The sequence below is a fragment of the Condylura cristata genome, unplaced genomic scaffold (assembly GCF_000260355.1).
Source record: "Condylura cristata isolate star-nosed mole 26May11 unplaced genomic scaffold, ConCri1.0 scaffold00020, whole genome shotgun sequence".
Lineage (NCBI taxonomy): Eukaryota > Metazoa > Chordata > Mammalia > Eulipotyphla > Talpidae > Condylura > Condylura cristata.
The window spans coordinates 5,831,331-5,849,998 of NW_004567121.1; the positions used below are offsets into that span (position 1 = coordinate 5,831,331).

The following is an 18,668-nucleotide window of genomic DNA, read 5'->3' on the forward strand; positions in this document are numbered from 1 at the left end:
TCAAATACCAACGGGTTACAACGGCAAAGGTCCTGAAAATCAGAAGTCCTTAAATGCTGACTGCTGACTGAATGTTGAGTAGTGGGTGTTAGTTACATAGCAGCATCTTGTGGCTGTTTCCTTCTTGTGACTTTCTTTAACAAAATGTGTTTTTCTCCTCAAAAAGCTTATATTAGATCCAATCAGACGATGGGCTGGGGAGAAAAGGCTATAGAGATCCGGTCTGTGGAAACTGGTCACCTGGATGGTGTGTTTATGCACAAAAGGGCTCAAAGACTAAAATTCTTATGTGAACGAAATGACAAGGTAATGGTGTCCTTACAGAAAACTTCTTTTTAGTACTACTATCATTTAACAGTGATTTATTTCCCATGGAATTTGTTTGAAGTCTTAGTCCTTGGGTTCTGATAGATCTGAAGTGAGCCTACTCATTAAGGAAACTTGTTTGTGTGGGGTTGGGGTATATTTTATTTTGGTTTTGCTATGAGGCGATAGATTTATCTGTGCAGATTGGGTTTTAAAATTTCTTTTAACTCCAGTACAAGTCTGTCTAGGCTGTGTTTCACATGGCCATAGGAAAGGTTAAAGCTGCCAATTTAGGCGGATTGATTGTAACAAGAAAAAACCTTCTGTACAAATTTGACAGGGTAGAAGTTTCCTCTCCCCTGATGTGTATGCGATACCACTTGTGAGGTTGCCTTGTGAAATAGCTTAGTAGTTTGCACACATAGGAAATGCCCAACACTGTAATCATTCTTCCCAAACACGGGCAGTCCCTGCTGCTGCTGAAGCCCCTAGGTGTCAAAGCCCCAGTTAAAAACCTTCCTTTTTCAAAATTGCCCATAGCCATATGTTCTTCAGGGCCAGCCTACTTAATTGGCTTCTGAGTCTTATTTATTTTAGACTCTTACCCAAGAGTCCATCTCAAAACAGGCCTGGTGTGGAATAGGCAGCCACGCATGTTGACTCATCCTGGCCTACTTTGGGAACGGACCTCTGTCAAGTCTGTCTGGGTAGAAATCTGGCTCCCTGAGGCAATCCCCTGTACCTTAGAAACTTTCCCCTCAGGAACATTTCCACTACCACTTAATGTTAAAATAAATTAAGCATCCTAGCAGCTAGCCCACAGGTTGACTCTTCAGATTAATTTCTAAAATTTTGCATAACAAAGAAGAGCTGTAGTTCTCCTTGGCAGCTGGTCTTCCTTCCTACTCAGCACAAAAGCCACACCACCAAACTGCTTTCTCCTGCAATTGCTAATGTAATTTACATTTTTACCTCAAAATTCCATACAGCCTCAGGCCTAATCCAGTTTTTGCTGGCTTTTTCAACTTATGTTTTTCCTGAGTATGTTTAATATACCTACACCTAGAATATTCTTTGAATTTTAGGCACTTAAATATTCTTACTCATAGTCGTATATCTTTTCAGGTTTATTACTAAACAAAGCTAAAATAAATGATTCTACTTTGAGTATAGAATGACATAAAATAATTTATTTTAGCTTCATTTTTAAAAAGAGAAAAATTTGGGCCCTCCTTGGTGGTGCAATGGGTTGGGATGCAGCAGCACTGCAAGCTGGTGGCAGCTGCTTCAGTGTGAGTTCCATCCCCGCCCCAGAGGTGATCCACATGGCGTGGCAGACCTCTCCTGGCCCGCCCGCTGCTCCCCTCAGCAGTGTTGATCTGTCTGTTCTGCTCCCCATTTTGTCTCTGGTGAAACCTCCCACTGCCCCTGCGCCTCTGGCTTGTACCCCAGTTCTGTATGAGTAAATAAATAAATCTTTAAAAAAAGAGAGATTCATTTGCCAAGGAGTCCTCCCCACTGTGCATTGAGATTTGCAAATACATTTGTCTTTTAAAAGGTTTTAGTAATAAAGATTAAAAAAAAAACCCCATTTCAGAAGCTTCAGGTTTTTTTTTTTTTTTTCTTTTGGGGGCCTCATAATATGACTGTATCAGGTGTTATCAGACTAAAATTTGTAGCTCTAAAGAGACTATAGGTGATAGATTGACATCATCCCAGATTTACTTTTGAAAAGGACTTTGGGATTTTAAGCCACCTGCAATTTGGAGATAATTGAGACTGTTGGTAACTCTTAGTTACCCGCCTAGGAACCAGAAGAAGCCTTGCTCCCCACAAACTATTGTTTGTTGTTTTCACGATAAACACCTGTCCTTCTCTTTTTTCCTTCTGCAGGTATTTTTTGCCTCTGTCCGATCTGGTGGCAGCAGTCAGGTTTATTTCATGACATTAGGCAGGACTTCTCTCCTGAGCTGGTAGAAGCAGTGCCATGAGAATTCTGGCCCCAAGAGTCTTCAAGATCCTGAGAACTGGGAATTCCTTGCAACTGGAGCTCAGAACTGCACCGGTGCAGTCCTGGACAGCTGTGCACAGATACCACGTGGGGGTTCCTTTTCTCCTTTTTTTCCTGCTCCCCTCCTAGCAGTTTATCCCTATCCTCCTTTTTTCCTTACTCAAAAATAAATTAAGGCTGCAATGCAGCTGGTGCTGTTCAGATTCTACCATCAGGTGCTATAAGTGTTTGGGATCAAGACCAGAAAGCAAACACCTTTCCTTAAGCTCCAGAATTCCTTGTCTCTGAATGACTCTGTCTTATGGGTATCTGAGGTAGAAACTATGAACATGCTGTTTTGTTGGTTTTAATGAAAGTGGGCACAAGGAGGTGTAAAGTGGGGGGTCTTATAAGCAGTTTGCTGAAGCAGAGAGCAGATTTAATATAGTAATATTAACAATGTATTTAATTGACATTTCTTTTTTTTGTAATGTGACAATATGTGGACAAAGAAGAAGGTGCAGGTTTAAGAAGTTAATATTTATAAAATGTGAAAGACAGTTACTAGGATAACTTTTGTGGGTGGGGCTTGGGAGGTGGGGTGGGTGGATTTATGGGGTCCCATTTTGTTTCTTTGGAATTTTTTTTTTTTTTGGCTTTGCCAAGAACTCAGTAATATTTCTGTGTACCAGATTTTGCCTAAATCATGTGCAGATGGTTCTAAGAAAAAAGAAAAAAAAGAAAATGTGTGCATTTGTATAATGGCCAGAACTTTGTTGTGTGACAGTATTAGCACTGCCTCAGTTAAAGGTTTAATTTTTGTTTAAACCTAGAAGTGCGACAGCAGTTTTGCCACAGGTCTGCACTTGGCAGAGGAAAGAAATTTTTTTCAACCGTTTATTTTTTTGCCTACCTCATTGTTTTTAATGCATTAAGAGGTGGTTTAGTTTATGTTTTTGGAGAAAAACATTAATGTTTAATTTAATCTTAATACCAAAACTATCAGATTGAAGTTTGTTCTTTTGTCACGAGTCTTAGTAGGCATAAGAGAAAGAGGGGAGGCAGCCATGCGGCTTCGTGATGCTGACTGAGGCAGTCCGCTTTCTAAGGCCACAGACAGGATGCTCTGCTTTCCCGGGAATCGCCACTGGTGGTTGACGTGATCGCAGCCTACTAGGCAGGCGCCTCATTAGTCTCAGTTCCAGGTTGGTAGCAGACAGGTGGTCATATTAGAATAGTCACACAAACTGTGCAGTGTTGCAAGGAACTTTTCTTGAGGGTGGGATATTTCCCTTTTCTAAAACAGCAGTGCACTAAAGCTATTTTAAAAATATAGTTAATACTGCTTAATTCATAAGGTGGAATCTTCTTGTGTTTTAGGTGTAATATCAGAGCCCTAGCTTTTCTCCTCCTTTCACTTGTTCTCTTGTTCTCTGTTTTTTAAACCAGTTTTACTTTATGAATATGTTCATGACATTTGTAATAAATGTCTTGGGTAAGAATTTGTTTCCTGGCTTCATGATCACTCAGTTTCTCTGAGGATATTTACTTCTTGGGTAAAACAGTAATGCTCAGTTCTGCATTCTTTCTTCTTCTTGCGTTCTAAGTGGGAATACTGGGTGGTAGATCCTTTCAGCGTCGTTCACCAAATAGAAGAATGGTGTTTTATAGACTGAACCTTTCTTAGGGTTAATTTTTCTTTTAATTTTGGGCTTTCCTCCCCAAAATGTAACATTTAATTTGCCAAGGCTGTCTCAACTGTCTCATCTCATTTGGCATTCATTTTGACCACTACCAGTCTCCTGTTTCAGCATTTTTGCCAAAGGCTCGCCTTTAAATCACAAAAATCTAGTGAAAAGTAGACTCATAAATGCATAAACAAAAGCTATTTGTACACCCACGAAGACAAGATAAGCTGAGAAAGCCCTACTCTCTTTGGAAGGACGAGGTGATGGAAATGGTTTCCCATTTGTATGATTTCGCAGTAGTGCTAATGCCCAAGCAGAAAAAACTAGTTCTTTTCTGCTAATTTCTTGTTAACATAGAGAAGACTGAAGAGTCATTTCCATCTTTGAAGGAGACTTCAGATAGGCAAGATTCCATTGCCTGGAACTTGAGTCAAAATCAAATTGCTGCTAATGATTTCCTATACATGTTCTGGCTTTGCAAGTAAGAAAATGTGCCACAGCGAACATGTATCTGCCGAGAGAAAACAACTAGATGACTGGATCAGTACTAACTTTCCACGGCTCCTGAGACAAGTAAAAGCTGGCAGTCATCTTTGGGGGGTCCAGGGGGGGCGATGCTAAACTTCTGATTTCGTAACAGTGAAATAAAGGATGATATACCATGGTCTTAATTATCCACAAACTTGAATCTCAATATCTGTAAGTCAGAGTGTTATGCATATAAAAAAAAAAAAAAGCTAGGCATTGTTAGAATTACTGAGTATAGAACATGACAAAAACTGGATTTTCACGAAGTGATAGCTGTGAGCTCAAGTCATGGTGCCTGTCCTGCATGCACAGACAGGGACTGTCCCTCTTGCAGTGTTTGAGTTGAAAACATTGCCGGGCTCAGTTTCCTGCAGTGGGAAAGCCCCTCTGTCTCCGGGCGGGGCCCCGGATGTGCCCTGCCTGGCGGTCTGCTTATGTGCTGCCCTTCTTGGCTTCACCGCTTGTTAATACCTATTTTGTGTTGCTGCAGCTAGAATTAAGTGCCCAGTTGTGTTCCTCCCTAAGAGATGGTGAGCTGTTGAAATTTCATTCTTCTTAACGGAAGAATGATTTCTTCCCCTTCTACAGGGTAGTGATTTCATAAAAGTGCCAACATGGCAACATTATAGAAGAAAACAGTATTATGATGACATCATTAACTCCAGATCATTGAACTTTTATAGGAGTATTCTTCAAATGAAACAAAACACAAATACGTTTCTAGGTTTAGTCAAAGCTTTAATACCTTTCTGTATATTAGAGTAACTATTGAGTGCAGTGTTTTTTACTTTTTCTTATGCACATGTTATGTTGAAGAAAATGTTTACAAAAGTGGTTCTGTTACACTAATGTGTATCCTATTTATGGTTTATTTCTAAGTGATTTTTTATGGGTTATTTAGGTTTCATCTTAGTTTTAGTACACTTACAGTGACTCATAATCCTAATGTTGCCAATTACGAATTTGTTAAACAGTAATACAAATGACAAACTGCATTAAATTTATTAATCACAGAGCTGCAGAGCAAACTGGTGACATGTACACAACCCTTTCCAGCCGCCCCCCCCTTTGCCGTTCTAATTTGTCTTTCTGTGTATTATGAAAATTACTGTTGTCCCCCCCTTCTATTCTCCTACCCCTTTAAATAAAGTAAAAATCACATCTGTTACATGTGGCATGAGTTTCAAATATGTTCTGACCCTTCAAAATGCTTCCTTCCACATTTTCTGCACTCTACCTCCAGTTTCCCCCCACTACTGCCCCTCCCACACCCCTTCCCCATAGCTAGAGTTGGGGTGACTTCCACATCCAGCCATCTCACAAAACGGGTTGCCCAAGGGGTTACATCATGGATTAGGAAAACTCAAATGTTTGTTCCGAGATCCCAGCCGTGCCGTCGGCTGTGAGCTCTTGATATCTAACTTGTTCTTGAGCCAAATGGAGTAAAGCTGATCATTAAAGAATTGGATCAAAAAGTAAAATAGCAGCATGTCTGTGTCTAATAAAGTGCTCCTTTCTCAAATTGGCTCGTAATACTAAGTATTTCCTAATACTGAGCTTTGTCAGTGTAAAGTTGTCTGGCTGAGGCCCACTGGGTTTCCCTGTAGGCTTGGCACGAGTGAGCCCCACTGGACAGGGTGGGCCTCTTGTCCAGACAAACGCTGTGCAGGAGCCTCCACTGACAAGAGGGTGGCCATGCAACCTTTCAGCTACGTCTGTTAATGAAGTAGCTCCTCTGTGCTTCATCTAGAAACATGTTATTCTCTAAGGTGAAAATAAAATGGTTAATATTGAGACCACCAAGTAAGTACTTTTCCTACTTAAAATTTTTGTAGCTGGCAACTGAGTGGGAATAAAAATCTGGAGTAGTGCTAGTTGTGGGAGCCTCCCTGCTCCCCTCCAGTGGCTGGGTTTCATGTAAAGGAAGCAGCGGGTAGCAGCCTCTCACTGATCCCTCTCACTGACGCCACTCTGCTCCGGTGTGGTGAAAGTACTGCTTTCTCTTCCATCTGCAACTTCAAGTTTATGCCCATGCTTCACTTTTAGGAGAACTGAGTATTTTTATTTTATAAAGCAAAATGGCTAGGGAGCTAAGTTGGGAAAATAATTACATTTTCTTATGGGAGAATAACCATGTGTTTACCTCGTCCTTAATCAAATCTTTGTTTCAAAATCTTCCTGAACCTCTCATCGTTGCCTTTGCTTTGCCTGACTTCTTTACCTAATAGCTAACAACTTTTATCCTGTACCCTAGACACACACACACACACACACACACACACACACACACAATTTTGTTCCTGTGTAAATAAAGAGTGTAGGTGAGCTGCAGTTGGGTGTCAGGTTTAGCTGCTCTGCTCCTCAGAGAGCTACTGAACATACCACTGACACTCAGAAATTTCTTGTTGTGTAAGTAGTATGAAATAAAAAACCTAATGAAAATCTAGGGGAAAACCAGCCCTCCTGAGTGGTGTGGGAGTCCCTTGGGGTAACCACTCCCAAGGAGGCTTTGGAGCTCTGAAGTACTGGGCAGGAGGCCAGCCCTGTCTTATAGTAGATCTCCTTGTTGCAACTTGCTTGCTGTGGTAACAGGTCAGCAGAAGGACCTTTGGTTCCTAAAAACCTGTCAACTTGTTTGGTTATGGAAGATGAGTTTGAGGTCCAATACAAAATGGTGGTAGGTTTTTTTTTTTTTTTTTCATGTTTATTGAGGTCAAGATTTATGTCACTGTATTGCTTTGAGGGTTGTTAAGTTTAAACCAATACTGTGGGCCTGCTAACTCTATTCCTATACAAGGTCAGAACTGCCGGGTCAATCAATCATAGCTAAACTTTCCATGGTGCCTTTCACATCAACCAAGAGCAGAAAGCTTGATCACCCAGGAAAGGGTATGCTTCATGGGGTAGGACCAGGATCACCCTGGGGGTGGAGGACCCAGATAGGTCAAGGGACCCCATTAGTGAAGCACCCACTAATCAGAACCATGACCCAGGGTCTGTAGTATGGTTTCAGTTACAACGCTTGGTAATAAAGCAGGTAAGAAAATTATCTATTCAGTAAATTCAAGTCACCCCAGAGCCCTAGGTGACAAAACACATTTTTTCATATCGCCCATCTTTCTACCCCACATCCCTGATGCTGTATCTTTATCCTGTCCATGAAAAGGCCAGGATCTTGCTCTTGAGCAAGCATCCTGCATTATGTAGCCTGCTCCACGACTCCCGTCTCTTTATCAGCATGGTTTTACCCGATGCAACACAATACCAATGCATGTTTGCACACTGCCCACAAGAACACCCCAATAATCCACATTCTGTTGGGCCCCTGCCCTCTCTTCCCACCCAGTCCTCCCTCCCCTCTGGTTGTCTCAATTTGGCAGTTAAGAATTACCACTTCTGAGGGACATGGTATGTTTCTCTATAGCCGACATGTAAATGAGACAGTCTGGTGTTTATCTTTTTCTGACATACTTTGCTTATTTTAAGTTACACAATTCTGGTATGCATTGTAAAATTCTGGTGGCATGCCTACCAGAGGTTAGGTTGAGAACAGCTGCTGTGAGGCAAGTCGCCTACTAAAAAACATCCACAATATATGTTGCTAAAGAGTTCCTTTTCTCTAAGCTTTTTTTTTTTTTGAGATATAATTCACATACTATTTAATTCACCAATCTAAAGTATAGTTAAGTGGCTCTTAACATAGTGCTTACATCACTGCAATTTTTATAGTTATTTTTATCACTAAATAAAAGTCAACCACGATTGCCATTGTCCCTTAGTCTCCTCCACCCGCCCACCCCTTGAGCTTTAGGCAATGCTGATTCACTTTCAATATGGATTCAGCACTCTGGGCATCTCATAAATGGAACCGAGCCATGTGTCCAAGTCAAAGGCTGCTTTAACTGGAATGTTTTAGAGGTCCGTCCGTGTTGCGGCATAGATCAGTACTTTGCTTTTGTTATTTGACATCCTTGGTTCTTAATCTCTGTCACTGGTGACTCCCTTCAGAATTAGGACCCACTACTGACAGCCAAGTAGGTTCCAGCTTCAAGTGAAACTTGCAGAATTAACTTTTAGCTCTGCTAGAGGCAACAGTCTAACAGGCAAACCCAGAAAGTGGATTTCTGCTGAGATATAATTTCTCTTTGAGCTCATAGAGCTCTGTGAAGTCCTCCCCGCAAGACTTTAACACAGGTCGGTGTGGGATGGTCAAGTTTGGAAATGGAGGACCTTTCTGGAAACAGGTGTGTTGCAGCCCTGGGCCTGCCTGCCCCCAGGGCGGATGGGATCAGTGGGCATTCTCACTGTGCCCAACACCTGTTTCAGGGTACTCAGGTTGACATATAATTTAAAAGAATACTGGCCCTAGGCAGGGAGATAAAAGCTGGTTCTGCAGAGCCTCGATCCTTTCCTCATCCTGTGTAAGTAAAGCACAACTGTCACATTTCAAAATGTGTATCTTAACCAGCATCAAGGACATTTCCTGAGTGCTGCCTCCTGGAAGGCCTTCTAAGTGTCCCACAAGGTCCCTCAGCAGGGCTTGTGCCCAAGACCTCTGTGCACATCTCAGCTTAAAGAAGGAAGCCTTTACCCACTTGTTGACTCAGATTTATTTGGAGAGAGGTCAAGTTCAGGAGGGGTAGAACTAAAGAACCCATAACAGAGCTCTTCAGTGGGAAGGGATAAGCAGAATCATCTGGGAGGGTAACTTGAGCAATGGACTGGCTGGCCGGATCCATGCCCCAAGTCTATCATTGTTGGGATACAGAGGCTGTTCCTTGAGGTGTGTTGGGATTGGAGATAATGCAAGGCAGATAAATAGTCCATGAGTCATATGTGAACATTTTGAACTTACAAAAGGAATTTGTAAATATGAATGGACGTTTGCACAGTGAAGAGTGAGTGCTAATTTCTCTGCAATGTAAATGGGATAGAGAATGGCATGGGTATGAAGGTTTCACCACTCAGAGATGCTCCCGTTTTTCTTTGGACTTACTATTATCATCTAATAAGTTCGATTCCTTGTTCACAGTAATTTAACTGTGCTGACTCCCCAATGAGTCCCACAGTCACTAAGAATCCTGCTGACTTCCCACCACAGGAAATGGGTCAGTTCCTGCTGGATGTGACACCAGGCAATTCCATTTGGTTCTGGAGGGCTTTCTTCTGTCTGGGTTGCAAAAAAAAAAAGAAAAGAGATCACTTGTTGTCAGATCCAAATCTGTCCCTTGACCTTATTTAAACAGTGTAATCCCAATATAAAGCAGAAAAATGATGTAGCAGTGTGGATAGTAAGTACAAATTTGTGATGTCCTTCAAAAACCAAACAATGAGAACTGATAACTGCTTTGCTGTTAGTTTATGAGTAATACCTGTCAAGGTCTGTTGTCCCTGTAATAAAGAGATAATTCTGATACAGCAGGTATGTTATTACAGATCTAAGGCAGTTTATCTTGCAAGAAAGTCTCCCTTCTATTGAACTACAACCCCTTTATTTTAAGTACACTCTTACTACTTTGATGGCATTTGCGGGGTGTTTCTACCATATTGTTTATCCTGAAGTCATTGGTGTAAATTCAGTGTGTAATATAAGAGACTACTCATTCTGAAATATACCAAAAATGAGGAATTACCAGACTCTCATTTCAGACAACTTTCCATGAAGTTTAGCTCTCTGAATATACTTCTTAACCTACATAAAGTTGAACACAAAGTGTCTATACGAAAATCGGTGTATTTGTAAAGGACCATTCTTTGTATGAGTCATCATGTTTCATGCCGAGATTATCGTGGAAAGTGAAAGATGATGTGTTTTATTTTTTAACTCTTTCCAAAAACAACTTTACTAGGAGACACGGCAGCCCTCCGCCACGCCTACAAAGCCCTGAGCTCACTGAGGAAAGCAGTACGGACATTGAAGGTTTCTAGCCCTCGGGTAGGTGCCAGCTCTCCGAGAGGGCTTGGGGAATAAAGATTGCAGAACCTTAGCCCAGGGTTCCTGATCAAAGAGCTCTAACAGAGCCAGGGCATTTGAATTTCTCACAAACATCCAGGTTGTGCTGATGTGCTCTAATCTAGAGAACCACTGTTCTGTAGGAATTGCTGGTAACTATATGCAAAGTAAGAACATTGGAAATGTATAAAATTAGCACAGATCAGAAAGAAACAGAGCTGTCAGAGGAGAGGGGTCAGTCAGGCCAGAGGGGAGATAGACTGTCACTTGCCTGCTCTTAAGTTTCATTAGAAATTTTCTTTTTATAAAAGATTTATTTGTATATGTATATAGCAGCTGGAGTACAGGCCAGAGGTGCGGGGAGCAGATGGTGAGAGGATTCACCTGAGACAGAGTGGGGAACAGAACAGGCAGATCAACAAAATATACTGTTGAGGGGAGCAGCGGGCAGGTCAGGAGAGGTCTGCCACGCCATGTGGGTCTGCTCCCTGGTCTGGGATCAGGGTGGAACTCATGCTGCAGTGGCTGCTGATAGCTTCATATGCTGCACTTTAACCCCTTGCACCACCCAGAGCCACTAAGAAGAAGGAATCAGAGACTAATAATACCTGAAGCTGTCGTGATACCTATGGCTTATTTTGCATATATACATTTCTTGATAAAATATACATTTTGCTTTCAACTGTGGATATTCTAGTCAGTGTGGTACTGGTTGTTCTCATCTCAAGGCAGCCAGGCCTCTGCACCCCCCCACCCCTCCAGGGTCACTCATGGGTTTTACACCTGAGAGTCTCTGTAGCTTCTGGACATTGGAAGTCAACTTCATGGCCCAGACTTCATTTAAGAGTCCAGGTTCACTGGGAAGTTGGGTAAAAAGAGGTGAAAGTGGAATTTGTTAAGTACTGAACTGCATCTTCCCCTCAAATTCCCCATGTTGAAGCTCCAGCCTTTATTGTTATCCCTTGGAGATGGTGGGGTTTTTTAGAAGTAATAATGGTAAATACGGTTCATTGAAATCATAACATAGGGCCTTAATGCAGTAGAAATGGTGCCTGTAGAGAAGAGGCCTCAGAGGACACAGCGAGGAAGCGACTGTCTCCCAGCCCAGGAGAGATGTCTCAGGTACAGCCAAAATCACTGGTGCCTCAAATTTGAACTTCTAGCCTCAAAAATTAGAAAATAAATATCTGGTTAAGCCACCTCTTCTGGGGTCCTTTATACACAGACTGAGAAGTAATTAAGGGGGCAGCTAAAGTCTGAGGGTGAATTTCCCAAGGGGGAAGAGCTTAAAGGGGGTGCAAAAAGTGGGGCTCGAGCCCTAGAATCCCCACTTCAGGAGCTCCGAGTTCCTTGAAGGAGACCTGGTGTTCAGGAAACACAGTCTGATACTGTTGTTGCACCCTGATCTCAGAGGGGCTTTTTCGACATCTTTTCAAATAGGGTATTTTGAAAGAGAACACATCATAAATTTATACTGAAGTACTCAGTGTTGATGTCATCACTTATTTGCTGCTACACACACACACATCCTAGGCTCAGCATAATAACATCAACACTATTAACAAGAGATAACTGAAAACATTTTAATGCTTGCTTGGACATCATTTGTGGTTTTGCTGTTTTGCCCCGAGAGTGGTTATGTCACCAGCCTGATATTTTACTTTGCTTTGCATTTTTAGGGATTGCTTTTAAATTTAAGTTTATTTTAAAAACGAGCTCAAATATCACCTTTTTCTAAGGTCGAATTTACAAAGCAAAATCTATTCAGAGAAGTTAAGCTCCTCTCCTCTATCTGGTTTTATTTCCTTTCTTTATAGTTAGGTTTTGACTTACTTTTCCACTGCAAGTTAGAGAAGCACATGTGTCTGTGTCTCTGTTCACCCTTCCCCAGGTTTTTTTCTCTTTTCTCCACCTTGGTTTTTTCAGTTGATAATTTGCCCCAGGGATCATGCCATAGCCACACATGTTTTGCATTTCCTTTCAAAGAATAGTTTCATTTTTTTATTTTTTAAATCACATTTATTGAGCTAATCGCAGATTATGGTACTATAAAACCCACTGTTTTAGGGTTTAGGTTCATAACCCGGTAAATGTATGCTATTATACCATGCCCACCACATGAACTAGCTTAATTTTTAAAATTGGAATAGCATTGCATTATAACATTATATAAAATTCAGTTGCGCATCATTAAAAGCCAACATCTGGATGTATATTAAGTTCACCACCAGAATCCAATTCTATCTTTACTATGCCTTGTGAGCCCTTTTACTTGACTTTCCTCCCCTTACTATCCCTTCTGGTAACTACTAATTGGCCTGACACCCTAAGAGTTTGCTTTTCCAATTGAGCTCATTTATTTGTTAAACAGCTTTACTGAGATCTGATTTCCTTAGTATAAAATGATCCATCTGAAAGTTAGAGACCAATGACTTGGAGTGAGTGCATCCACAGCCATGCAACCTCACACAGTCCAGTTTTCAGGGCGCATGTATTTTTCCCAGGAAGTTCCCTCCTGCCCTGTCAGTTCATCCTGATCCCTGTGAAAATGATCTGCTCTGTGTCCGGGTGCCACGGCTCCAGAGTCCCCTGTGTGACCATCCTTCAGTGATTACCCTGTGAACGTCTTGTTGGAAATGTGTCCCTGTCCCTCCATCTTAGGGATAGGTTCATGGAAGTGTTTCTGAGTCAAAATGGTGAATGAATATGTGATCTCTGTAACTAGAGGACTTAGGGCATTTTGCATCAGCGCCAGTAATGTGTGAGAGTGTCCAGCCCCCTCAGCCTCAGCAACGGAGCATAGCTTGACTTTATAGAGTTACATTTTTAGGCCATTTCTCATACTGTAAATGTGGCTGAATATTTTTTCATGACTTAAGAGCCATTTTTTATCTCACTCTGGGATGCCTGCTGCTCTCTCTTGGCCCTTTCTTTATTTACTATTTTTAGAATTTATATATTAGGGATTATTTGTATTACAAATTGCAAATTATTTTTTATTTGTTCTCTTACCTTTCTGAAATCATTTTCTACACTGAATAAAACAAATCTTATCTGTAGAGAGTCAATAATCAGTCTTGTAGGTTATTTCATCTGGATTTTGAGTCAGAAAAAGTTTCCCCTTTTTTGGTTTTGAGAAATTGACTGGTATTTGCTTCTAGTATTGGTTGATTTCTTTTCTTTTTTTTACTGTTTTCTAATTTGTCTGGAATTCCTCTGATGTGCAGTGCGAGAAACAGATCTATTTTATGTTTTCCCTATATGGCTATCTATGTATCCCATAATGTATTTTTAAACACTCAGTGTATCCCTACTGATTTGAGATGACATCCTATCATGTACTAAAGTGTATATTGAGACTATTTACGGATTTTCTGTCTTTCATTAGTTTTACCTGTTTATGCACAAGTGCCACATTGCTGTAATGCAACAGACTATAACTTAACATGCTTCCCCAACCACTTGATTTATCCACTTTAACTTTTTAAAAAAGATTTATTTATTTGTGCATAAAAGAATTGGGGTACAAGCCAGAGGTGCAGGGAGGGGTTTGGAGGGAGAAGGTGAGAGGATTCAGCAGAGACAGAGTGGGGAGCAGAACAGGTGGACTGACTGAAACACACTGCTGAGGGGAGCAGTGGGCAGGACAGGAGAGGTCTGCCAGGCCATGTGGGTCACCTCCCTGGCTGGGGATCAAGTTTGTGCTTTAGTGGCTGTGGAGAGCTTCATAGTGCTGCGATTGAACCCGCTGTGCCACCAGGGAGGGCCCCACTTTAAATTTTATTAACCCTTTGTTAAGTAAAACAAGGCTTTGCCTAATTTACTTCTTGCTCCTTATTCCTCTCCCCAACTTTTCAGAATTATACATTTTTATTCATTTACTAGTTACACTTTATAAGTTTTTTTTAAGAATTTTTGAAGCAATTCTTTAAAGTTTTTTTTTTTTTTAACTGAGGCGACAATGTGTTCACCGCACTGTATCTGATCTACAAGCAGGTGGTGCCAGCACACCACACCTATCACCAAAGCCCCACAAACCTCCCCTCTCCACTTCTCCTCCCACCTGCTCCCCCTCTGGTAGCCTCATCTCCACAGTCAGATGTTTGTTGAGGTATAATTCATATGCAGTAAAATGAAACCATTTTAAATTATGGGTTTTGACCAAGTTATGTACGTTGGTGATTAGCATCACAATTAAATAACAAGGACAGACCTTGTGGTTTCATCAAATGTAGTCAGTTTGTGTTTATTCTTCATGGGATAAATAAGGACATTATCTTATCCTGCCCTTTACCACTTATTCCGTCTTCTTCCCCTCTAAGTCTCTTTTTTTTAAAATTATTTAAAAAATAACTTTATACTTAGCATTTGAATTCTGTTATTACTATAAGTATTCCATGTTTTGTCTATGGATTGATTATGACAATTGAAAATACATTATCTAGTGAAGACATTATTTTAACTCTAAATATTATTCTCTGTCTAGTCAAGGTTTTGCTAATACTAATTTTACCTTTTTACCATCAAATATTATGACCTCGGGCCCTCCCTGGTGGTGCAGCGGGTTAAAACACAGCACTAAGGGCCTTCCCTGGTGGCGCCGCGGGTTAAAGCACTGCACTAAGAAGTTTAAGCCACTTTCGCATGAGTTCGATCCCTGCCTGCCCTGGAGGTAACCACATGGCGTGGCAGACCTCTCCTGACCCGCCCACTGCTCCCCTCAGCAGTGTACTTCGTCGATCTGCCTGTTCTGCTCCCCACTCTGTCCATGGTGAATCCTCTCATCCTCCGCATCTCTGGCCTATACCCCAGTTCTGTATGAATAAATAAATAAATCTTTAAAAAATTAGCATGTTTAAAAAAAAAAAACACAGCACTAAGAAGCAAAAGCCACTTTAGCATGAGTTCGATCCCCACCTGCCCTGAAGATGATCCCACATGGCAAGGCAGACCTCTCCTGACCTGCCCGCTGCTCCCCTCAGCAGTGTACCTCCATGATCTGCTTATTGTGCTCCCATTCTGTCTCTGGTGAAGCCTCTCACCGCCCCTGCACCTCTGGCCTATACCCCAGTTCTATATGCACAAATAAATCTTAAAAAAAAAAATCATTTGCCACTGATATGAGGATATTTCTAGTATTTGAATCAAATGGATTTTCTTTTTCCAGACTCTGCTACTTGCCATGGTTCATGTTTTTCCAAATGACACATGATTCTTAGAATCCTGAATTAACTTTTTTAAAAGATATTTTCATTTTATCTTCCAATTCATTCAGGCTTCATTGATAACTACCTGTAGAATGGAACCATCTTTCTTTAAACCATTAAGACTTCCTGCTCTGGCCTGGCTCTGTTGCTGTCTAGGACTATTGACCAATTCTCTTTCTGGGGCATCTCTTCATCCATCACTTCCCTTCCCCCCACCAGGATGAACTAACTGCTTTCTGGATTTCACTTCCTTTCTTGTTTCCTTCCTTATTTTCTTGAAGCATATCCTTAAGTAACTTCCTCAGAAAGGGTACGTGGGAGGAAAAACTTTGTCGTCTTTGTCTTTTTGAAAATGTCTATATTCATTCTGCCTCTCATATTTGATTGACAATTGTTTATGAATAAAATTCTGTAAAAATAAATTTCCCTCAGGTTTGTGATGTTATTGTTCTGTTGTTTTGTAATGTTTGATTGTTGCTAATATGAGGATTCATATCAATGTAATTTTTACTCCTTGGTCCTAGAAAATTACTCCTTCTGGAAGTATCTGAGGTGTTTCCTTAATCTTTGATATAAGAATAATAATTATTTTGAATAATAATTATTTATATTTCATGTATTGGATTTCTTTCCTCAATTGTCCAGTTAGTGGTCTCTTTCATTCAGAAGTTTGGTGACTTAATTTGGCTCTAAGGTGATTTTTTTTTCTGTTATTTTTGTTCCCCACTACATCTGACATGACAGGAACTTCTATTAGCTAGGTGTTTTACTTACTGAATTGACTAATCTCTTTTATTAAAGTTTTTGACATTGTTTTTCTGCTAGTTTATTGGTTTTTCTTGACTTTGACTTTCAGCCTATGAATTTACTTTTTATTCTAACAATCATTTTTGTTAAATTCAGGTAAAGGCATCAGGTGATGATAAAATAGCATGTTCCAAGCCACTGAGGCAATTAGAAATGTTATAGAATGACAATATCTATTTGAAATCATTAGAGAGCTAATATGACATATAGGAGTTATGGGGCATCAAGATGTTATGGGGAAGGCATTGCATACAGGGGAGCCAAATATTTTGTAGTGCTTCTGTGCTTGAGGGGATTTTCTAATTTCAAAGTAGTATGGATCCAAGAATAGGAAATAGCAGCTAAGCGATAGGGGACTGAGTTGGAATTTTGGCAGTCTTCTAGTAACTAGGGAGACAAAATTTAGATTTCAGTGCTCTAAAAGAAGTCAAAACTGAGAGTCTAAATTCCCAAAGGAAAGAAAAGTCAAATTGAGATAAGCTTAATTTCCCACCCTCCACTTTTCTTGTTATACTGATTCATAAGCAGCATGGGTATAAGAAGCCAAGAAATTTGGAAACTAAGCAGAGTTTTTGGCAGTTATGAGTCTGGGGAGGCAAAAAATTATAGCTAATGGACCATGAAGTAGGAGGAGCATTGGTAAACTGCCCAGGCTTTCTTTTAAGACCGTGGAAAAGCTGTACCCAAGAACTAAAAGCAAACCAGGAAAAGATCAGCCTACCCAAGAGACTAAAACCTGACTTCAAATCATCCTGTGTATGCTGATCTGTTCCTACTCCCAGAAAGCAAAATATATTCTTTGTTGAGGAAGAAAACATCAGTGAATCTCACATTTGTTGACAAATTTTTCATATGTAGTGTCCAGTATGGAATAAAAAATCAAAAGAAGTCTAAGAAATAGCAAAAAGTAAATCAAATAAAAAAAATAATTACAGAAAGAATCTACAGGGTGATAAAGATATTAGAGTTACATTGGCTCATTCAGTCACATTCATTTATAAACTAAATGAAAAGATTAAAAATTTGTATAGATAACTGTAATCAATGAAATAAAAATAAACCTGTAAAACGTGAGAAAATATTTGCAAGTCACATATCTGAGGAGGGGCTTATATCCAGAATATATAGTATATAAATTGTGGCCATAATTCAGCAACAATAACAATCAAAACCTGGGCAAAAAGGCTGCAAAGTTATTTACCTCTCCACAGAAATTACGCAAGTTACCACTAAGCACATGAAAGGATGTTCAATGTCATTGTTCATCAGGGAAATGCAAATCAAAGCCACACTGATAGGCCACTGCACACTATTAGCATGGCTACTGCTAAAATGAAAACCAAAAGCAGAGTGTTGATAAGGTGGGGAGAAACTGAACCCTTGGTCAGTATGGGCAGAAGTATTAAATGAAGCAATTGCCATAAAAAAAACAGTATGACAGGGCCCTCCCTGGTGGCGCAGCAGGTTAAAGCACTGCACTGAGAATCTAAAGCCACTTCTGTATGAGTTCGATTCCTGCCTGCCCCGGAGGTGTTCACATGGCGTGGCAGACCTCTCCTGACCCGCCCGCTGCTCCCCTCAGCAGTGTGCTTCGTCGATCTGCCTGTTCTGCTCCTCACTCTGTCTCTGGTGAATCCTCTCACCCTCCGTCACTCTGGCCTGTACCCCAGTTCTGTATGAATAAATAAATAAATCTTTAAAAAAAAAAAAAAACAGTATGACAGGTCCTCAGAACATCAAAAATCAAAATATAGCTCCCAGCAGTTCCACTTCTGAGTAAACGCACTGAAGAATGAAGTAAGGTCTCAGAGACAAACTTGTAAGTCCATTTTCTTAGCATTATTCATAACAGTCAAAAGATGGAAATGTCTAGTGTCCACTGCCTGCTGAATAAATAAGCAAATGCATTATATATATATATATACAATGAAACATTCCTTCCTTAAAAAGGAAGGAAATCCTGATGCTGCAACATGAACATTAAAGACATTATGTTATTCATTCAAAAGAACACTTGCATGCCTATGTTCATCCCAGCACTCTTTATGATATCAAAAACAATTTAAATGCTCAAAAACAGATGACTGGATCAAGAAGATGTGGTATATAATCACAAAGGAATACTACACAATGTCTGAGGATTCTAAGTTTTCCTGGGACTAGATTGGTGTAATTCTCCTCTGCTGTTG

At 40.5% G+C, this 18,668-nt stretch overlaps 1 protein-coding gene across 14 annotated transcripts in view; it reads left to right on the top strand.

Annotated features, from left to right (window-relative positions):
* Nucleotides 1-4,554, top strand: part of MAP4K4 (mitogen-activated protein kinase kinase kinase kinase 4) — a 171,740-nt gene extending 167,186 nt beyond the window's left edge. For 10 of the 14 annotated variants that reach the window (XM_004686174.2, XM_004686175.2, XM_012727446.1 and 7 more), the window contains 2 exons: nucleotides 167-306; nucleotides 2,200-4,554. In XM_004686174.2, coding sequence (XP_004686231.1) covers nucleotides 167-306; nucleotides 2,200-2,283 — 224 coding nt within the window. In that variant the 3' untranslated portion in view covers nucleotides 2,284-4,554. The remainder of the gene's footprint in view (nucleotides 1-166; nucleotides 307-2,199) is intronic. The other 4 variants (XM_012727449.1, XM_012727450.1, XM_012727453.1 and 1 more) reach the window with 1 other exon arrangement.
* The last annotated feature ends 14,114 nt before the right edge of the window (nucleotides 4,555-18,668 follow it).